Raw genomic sequence first — 8,160 nt, forward strand, 5'->3', positions numbered from 1 at the left:
AGAACTTAAAATCCTTTAAATAATTTAAGGAACTTTAAGGAGAAAACTGAAAAGAATCTCCACAGAGTAAGTCAGCTCCTCGGCTTCCCAAACCACTGGCTAGCAGAGCCATTTAGCCAGTAGCCTACACCGTCCCGTGCTGTGTTGATAGTTTGGCTCAGTGGAAAGAGCCCAGGCTTGGGAATCAGAGGTCATGTCACCTGTGTGACTGTGGGCAAGTCACTTAACTTCTCTGTGCCTCAGTTACCTCATCTGTAAAATGGGGATTAACTGTGAGCCTCACTTGGGACAACCTGATTACCCTGTATCTACCCCAGCACTTAGAACAGTGCCCTGCACATAGTAAGCGATTAACAAATACCAACTTTATTATTATTGTTATTCCTCCATTAGGCCTTCTTTTCCCCAGCTCGGTCTCCCTTCTGCATCATCTATGCACTGGGAACTGTGACCTTTGGACATCTGATATTCATCCGAACCCCAACCTCACAGCACTTACGCACATATCTTTAAATTATATATTAAAAACGACATTTATTCCTATTAATATCTGTCTCCCCCTCTAGACTGAAAGCGTGATATGGGCCGGGAACATGTCTCAATTTTGTTGTATCGTACCCTCCCAGGTGCTTAGTATAGGGGTCTGCCCATAGTAAGCTCTCAATAAATATCACTGATTGACTGATTTAGATCTCACTCCTGACCCGCCTCCCTTCATTCTCATCCTTGCGTTCTTTCCCAGCACAGTAAACCCTTCATAAATGCTTTTGCTACTATTATTGCTTTAAAAAAGAGCCTAGAAAATAACAGTAACAGAGCCAAAGTGATTTTTGTGTTGTCTATCAAACCTTGAACTGAATTAGATTGCGAACTTAGTTTTAATTTAATAGTTAATAACTGTACTGAATGCTTCTGCCACAGTACCTAAATCCTGTTTACAAAAAATTAAAAGCCATAATTCCCAAAGGGAGCTCACCTAGTGTTGTGTAAACAGAACCAATGGTACAATTGTCAATGACTTTGCAATATGAATCACAGAGACTAACCATATATTTTAGGCCCAAATTGTATGATTCTTTTTTGTTGTTGTTGTTATTGTTGTTGTTGTTGTTGGGCCGGGGGTGGAATTAGAACAAAGGATCTTTGCAGGAGACCCGAGCATAAAATGCATCGAACCAAATACATCTTTATGGGGTTGAAAAGTGGGGCAAAAGCTTCAGGATTGAGGGATCTTTTTGGTAAAAAACCCAGCATGTTTTCAGGACATTTGTAATCTGGAGGAATCTGGGATTGAGGACAGAATGATGTTTCGTAGATCACAGCAAAGCAGACCAATCATAGTGTTAAAGATTGCATGCAGCAGCAAAAAACCACCGCAGTGACCAATACTTACAGGCACCTACATTTTACACCAACTGAAGCTTCCGTGTAAATGATTTACCAACATAACCCAGTAAAACCCTGTAACTGTATTTGATCCAAAAGATAAACCACTGATTCCAAGACCTGCAACCCAAAACAAATATTTTCTTTTTTCTAACCCAAATAAAATGCACTCTTCCCAAAACCGGATTTCTTAGAAAGAAAAATATATTTCTCACAATAACTGACTTACTAGCCCTTTTCTGAGAATAGATCAAAGTGTATTTCAATTACAGTTTGACCTTGTAATTATATCATTCATTCATTCATTCATTCAATAGTATTTATTGAGCGCTTACTATGTGCAGAGCACTGTACTAAGCGCTTGGGATGAACAAGTCGGCGACAGATAGAGACAGTCCCTGCCGTTTGACGGGCTTACAGTCTAATCGGGGGAGACGGACAGACAAGAACAATGGCACTAAACAGCGTCATGGCAGTGGGGCTTAAATATATATATATATGTATATATGTTGGTTAAAATTTATCAAGTATGTATACATATGTATATAACTAATGATTTTAAGAATCTTTCAGGAGACTCTAGTCAAACATAAACAGCATCATGCCAGTCTCATAGCTCCCTTGTGCTTCCCAGCTCACCATCTGGAACTCATTTGCAAAAAAACTAGTTGTAACTTTTTGTTCTATTCATGTTTTCTTCTGGCTTTTCAGAGGTGTCCATTAAGCTATTTTGAAGAGTTTCCTACACACCTGCAATGCGAATTCTCAAACCTGAATATGTTCAACACACTGGAGGTTCTCCGAAGTTACCGTAACTTTCTGTCTAGTGGATTGGCAATCCAATAAGTCTCTTTCCACAGGGAGGAAACAAACAAAGAAACCAAAAAACTTTATTTTTCACTGGTGCAGTTCCTCACCTGTCGACGATCCTCTTGTTAAAAGTGAAAATGGGTTTAAAAAATGGGTTTAACAGATCACCAAAAAGAACAGACTTGCAAGAAAGCCCTTTTATAGAGCTCTAGGTTATGAGTTGTGCAATGTCCTCAGACAATGAATTGGCTAATCCACCCATTGGACTTTCAATAAGGCTGCTAGCATGTTGAGTTACTACTGCGAGTCAGTAAACATTACATTAGAAACCTATGTTTATGGTACTTAAAGCCTGATCCCTAAAGAATCAACGTTGCTTTCTCTATCCAAGTGCTTAGTACAATGTTCTGCACATAGTAACCACTCAATAAATACCATGGATTGATTGTCTGATTGAGCTTATCTCTCTGGGGTCAAGAGCTATGTTCTATTTGTATTTTTGAAGAAGGTAATCCTTGGAAAATTCTGAGTTTTATAAATGTCCTTAATCAATGGTCCTTAGATTTAACCTTTTGTAAAATTTTTCAAATAGTATTGAATAGTATTTTTCAATACTATTACCAAAAAACCATTTAGTATTTAAATAAATAAATAGTAAATAAATAGTATTTATTTCCCCCTCCTTTCATCCCACACTGGACACCCACACTGACTTCACGGGAACCAACACCGACTCTCTTTCTCATCTTTAAGGAACCTCCCCGCTATCCTACCATCCACTATCCAGGCAGGAGAGAGAAAGGCATCAATAGCATGAGGCTATTGGTGGCTGCTGGGGAAGCTGCTGTGACTACAGGTGTCCCTTTTGGAAGGAACCATGAGGAGCCTAAAATTCTGTTTATTTTTATTTGATTTATCCTTCTCTTGTACGTTGCTTCAGTGTTTTGTTTCCCTGCTCCTTACATTTCTGTCTCCTGTCCTCTCTTCCCCTTGTATTCTTGAATCATGAGCCCCTTGAGGACCAGAGACCATCTCTATTTCCTACCCTTGTACGTTTTTCCAGAGTTTGGTACAGAGTTCTGTGTGCAGTAAGCATTCAATAAATACATTACTACTATATTAAAATGGCTTCCCTTCATTTATACTTTAAGTACGAAAGCAACCATGCAAATAACTGGTAATTAAAAAAATGGTAGAATATTCAGAGTTTGAGACAATAATTAACTTCTACCTGAAGAACTTTGTCATGAAAGAACTATTTTAAGGGATATTATTTTTGCTTTTTACCTATAGATCAAAAGATAGATATTGATTCCTCTGTACAAGAAGTCTAAAGAAGAAGTTTAGTTTGGAGTTTTGTATGTAAAGAATAATTTGAATTGAACAAATTAAGCCTTGGGTTGTATATTTTGAAAGAACTCACCTCACAAGTGAAATCCAAAGGGTGATTGAAGAGTCTCATTTCATTAATAGGAAAAGTATTTCCCTGCCCTCTCCCCCACCAAAATTGGGAAGAAGCCCTTCATATCTAAGTTGGAATAGTTCAGAAATATTGTTTTATAAGGAAGAACCGACAGACACTGAATTATTATGTTTTCATCAGTGGTGGTGATTTGTGTACACATTTCTCCTGGGTGTAAACCCCCCCTTTAAAAAACATATATATATGTGAGCTGGTAGAAAAGTCCACTTTCAGAAATAGGAGGTTCTTTCCTTATAATATTAAGAAAGATTTCAGCCAGCACAGAGCTCCCAAATTGGGATCGTAAAAACCTGAAGCCAACAGTGAAGAAGCAATTTTACTTAAGATCCTGCAATTGCTCTGTAGACAAAATTCCCTTTCAAGTCAATTAGTGAAATCAGCAGGGATATGATTTGCACAACTATAGCATCAACTCCTCCGTTACGTTTGTCTATATGATGCTTGAACATACTAAGAAAAGAACTGGCTATTATGGATAATCTATCATCCTTAACAGGTTAGTGGAAATGTGTAAATTTTCTGATGGTCTATGAGGAAACTCCATGTGCCAAAATGTTAAAGTTGCAGGAACACATTGTAGTATAGAGCCATTACTTACACAGAAAGTTCATGTAATCATTAGAGATACTTGAAAAACATTTACTCCATTATATTATCAGGCATGTAAGGTTCACAAAGCAACTCTTTGAAAATATTACATTGTTCACCTGTGATAGCTTTCCCGAGTCTTGCATTAAAAAAAAAGTTTAAATAATTTGGAATGTTGAAAATATGAGTTTTATTTACAAGTTTATCGCTCAGTGCTTACCTAGAGACAAACTGGCACATATTAATAACTAAAAACGTTTTCTCCTTTCCTCCCATATTGAATTACTGACTAAGAATCACTATTTTCAAATTCTCTTCACAAATGGGAGAAATGTTAGTGCATTTTCTTGACTGTTTATCTGAATAGAAATGAATCAAATGACTGTTTCAGGTTTTGTCTTCTTTCCTTTTTTTCTGTGTTTAGTATTGGGATTAAAGGCAGGTACATCTAGGAAGAGACTGTAATCTCTGAAAAGGAAAGATCTTTAAATTGTTGTAAACAATGACAACGGAGTGTATCGGGGGTCTATTTCTTTCTTCATATAAAATTTCAGGGAATCTCAGGACTAGGTAATAGATTTCAAGTTCATTTGTTTCTTTGGGAGTTGGGGGCTGACAGTGCATAAAATAAGCAGCCACTGAATGTGAATCTTAAGGCTGTGGAAACTTCAGGCTAAATACTAGTGGTCAGCAGCAACAGAAAAAAATGTATTGTGTTCTCAATTTTTGGTAGCATATGGATTACAATCTTTAGAAACATTTTCAAGCTAAGGTTGGCAAAGCATTATGAATATTTTTGAAAAGTATCATATTTGCTCTAAGAGCATGGCACAAGAGCATATTCTGAGTCGTAGTGACATTGTTCTAGTCACCATTAAATCTTCGCTGAAGATAGAGATTTAAAAATACATTTTATTAAAATATTTAGCTGCATTTTAAAAAATTACTCTGGATGCAATTTTCTAATTGTGTTTACCAAAACCTACCAGTTTAATGACTTAACAAGTATCTAGAGTCTGTTGGGGATAATAAATTGAAAACACAGTTATCAGAATAACACGCTTGGTTGCAAAAGTTGAAAAAATAATATATGTACATATATTTTTGCAACACTCATACTACCCATCAGGATGGGCTTTTTAATGTTGAATTTATCCACAAATTAGACCAGCTCCCAAGTGATAAGTGAATTTTAAGCACTTTGTTATGAAGAATTAAGTTTAAGAATTTTTTTCCCCCAGATCAGTTACTTACTTTCAAAGTTAAAAAAGAAAAGAATTACATAGGCTATAGTCATTAAATAAGAGCATGAGGGAAGCTTTGGAAATTCAAAGAACACTGACTCAGGATTTCCCCAAAACATTTAAATTAAGGTCAGATTAGAGTCCAGGGTAATTGTTCCACAAACCTTGAAATAGCATATAAGGCAGTGATAAGATAAAACAGTACCCATGGTTATATATTCATTCCTTTCCATTTCTTCAAATTGCATTAAAGATGCAATGAAACAACATCCTTTATATATATATGTATATAATATATATATATATCAGTATAAAAAATAGCATCATGTAAAAAAGTATTGGCACATTGTTGCAACAGAAAAGAACCCATATTTATAATCAGTTCGAGTGACTGAAAAGCACCGAGAAAAACTAGTATGACCTCAGTTCGTATTTCACAAGCTGTTCGGGTATTTTCTTTACTCAGGCTTTTTAAGAAAGACTCGAGTGAATAAGAATGGAAGTCAAGGTTAAAGTAATCACGTCTAAGGCATTAGAGGGTTTGTATGAGGGAGAGGCAAAGTCTCCTTTAGAGATGGCGATCAAGAACGATGAGAGGCAAACATTTCCACTTCTAACGTTTAAGTCTTTAGGGCATGTGTCTCAAATTCGGTTTCCAAGTCATGTGCTTTGGGGGAGAGGCAAAACTGTCTCAATCTGGGAAGGAAAAAAAAAAAAACTACATCACACAGCACCCTAAAGGCAGCATACTAAATTTTAACAGGGAAGAGGAGGGTTATTCAAAAACGCCATGAAATCTTTGCCAATGGGCCAGGAACGCGCTTCGTCTTTTCCATGATGGTTTGCCCTTCAGTTGACATACATGCTGAGTTGCATCAATAATACAACCCCGGATGGGTAAAAGATAATATCGGCATCAGAAAGCCATTTATCCTCATACGCTCTTTTGAGCCCCTTTGGACAAACAGGTGAAAGGAATAAATAAGAAAGCAAACTTCACCCGGCTGAAGTTGCCAGGACTCTCTTCTTCACCTCCCTGCTCCATAGCAAACCGATGTAGTTTCTCCCCCTCGGCTCTGGGCCCAGATTCATTCAGTCGTATTTATTGAGCGCTTACTAAGTGCAGGGCTCTGTATTGAGCACTTGGAAAGTACAACTGGGCAACAGATAGAGGCAATCCCTGCCCAACAACGGGCTGGCAGGCTAGATGCCACTCTCCTATTGCACCACTTCACTTGTTGAATTGTGTGAAGGAGCTACTTTGCCACAGTAACTTGGAGGTTCTCCTCCCACTTCAATCAGCCCCATCTCTCCAGCCAGATGGAGAGCCCCATGTGGGACAACCTATTTACCTTCCACCTCCCCCAGCGCTTAGAAGAGTGCTGGGCACATAGGAAGCGCTTAACAAAACACCAGCACCATTACTAACAAATGCCATCAGCATTATGATCATCATGGAAATGTCCTTACCTGCATGTGTCCCTGGTACATTCTGCTTCAGCTTCTTCGGGGGGCGGGGGGGGGGGGTCCCCTGAGACCGGCGGATTCTTTTCTTTTTTTTTCTCTTTCTTGTGTTTCCTTGCCCAAGCAGGGGGGTGGTGTGGGAGGATTTCGGGGGGACGCTCGTCGGTTGCCCAGAAACGGCTTCTCAGGTGCCCTGCACCGGAGCTGCACCGGAGCTGCACCGGAGCTGCACCTTCGCAGTGCTGCAAACTGCAAGGAGCTGTTCTCCTCTCGGGGTGCTGAGCGACCCGAAGCCTGAGAGAGACACAGAGAGACGGAAAAACCAGTCCTCCGCCAAAAAATCCGCACCCACCCGGAGGAAGGAAGAAAAATCAAAAGTCTCGTCCCCTCTGGAGCCTCTAAAACTCCCTGCTTTTCAATCGAACTCTTTCTCGCCTTCTGCTGAGCTCCTTCATCTCTCTCTCTCTGCAAAGAGACCTCCTCCTCCTCCTCCTCCTCCTCCTTTTCCTCCTCCTTTTCCTCCTCCTCCTCCTGGTGCTGCTGCTGCCTAGAGGTGCAAAGCGCTCACCAGAACGCGCGCGCGTCCCCGAGAAGGAAAAAACTGCTTGATTAGGGGGTGCTCGTGCACGCGCAGGCGCCACCTCGCCCACAGTCCCCCTTATCCGCCCCCCCCAGGACCGGCCCCGAGCTCGACCCCTGCAAAATTCCCGGTGGAGGAAAGGCCCGGACAAACCATTCGGTCGCAGAGTCTCTTCCAGTCCAGCTCCAGCAGAGGGGAAGAGTTAGATGGAGCCAGGGTGGGAGGGGGAAGAAAATGCAACATCATTTCTCCGCCTAAATAACAGTCGAGACCCAGAAAGAGGCCCATCATCTGAAAATTGGATGGGGCCGAGGGATGGTTTGGCTTGTGGTTGGGTGTTTTTATTTTAATGTTGGCCTGGTTTTAATAATAATAATGTTGGTATTTGTTAAGCGCTTACTATGTGCAGAACACTCTTCTAAGCGCAGGGGGAGATACAGGGTCATCAGGTAGTCCCATGTGAGTCGCACAGTCTTCATCCCCAGTTTACAGATGAGGGAACTGAGGCACAGAGAAGTTAAGTGACTTGCCCACAGTCACACAGCTAAGTGGCAGAGTGGGGTTTCGAACCCATGACCTCTGACTCTCAAGCCCGGGCTCTTTCC

The 8,160-nt window shown here is 40.2% G+C and overlaps 1 protein-coding gene across 2 annotated transcripts in view; it reads right to left on the reverse strand.

Annotated features, from left to right (window-relative positions):
• PEX5L (peroxisomal biogenesis factor 5 like) overlaps window positions 1-7,468 on the reverse strand; it is a 288,594-nt gene extending 281,126 nt beyond the window's left edge. For both annotated transcript variants that reach the window (XM_029066471.2, XM_029066450.2), the window contains exon 1: window positions 6,982-7,468. In XM_029066471.2, the coding sequence (XP_028922304.1) occupies window positions 6,982-7,002 (21 nt within the window). In that variant the 5' untranslated portion in view covers window positions 7,003-7,468. The remainder of the gene's footprint in view (window positions 1-6,981) is intronic.
• Between the last annotated feature and the right edge of the window lie 692 nt (window positions 7,469-8,160).

The sequence above is a fragment of the Ornithorhynchus anatinus genome, chromosome 1 (genome assembly GCF_004115215.2).
Source record: "Ornithorhynchus anatinus isolate Pmale09 chromosome 1, mOrnAna1.pri.v4, whole genome shotgun sequence".
NCBI lineage: Eukaryota > Metazoa > Chordata > Mammalia > Monotremata > Ornithorhynchidae > Ornithorhynchus > Ornithorhynchus anatinus.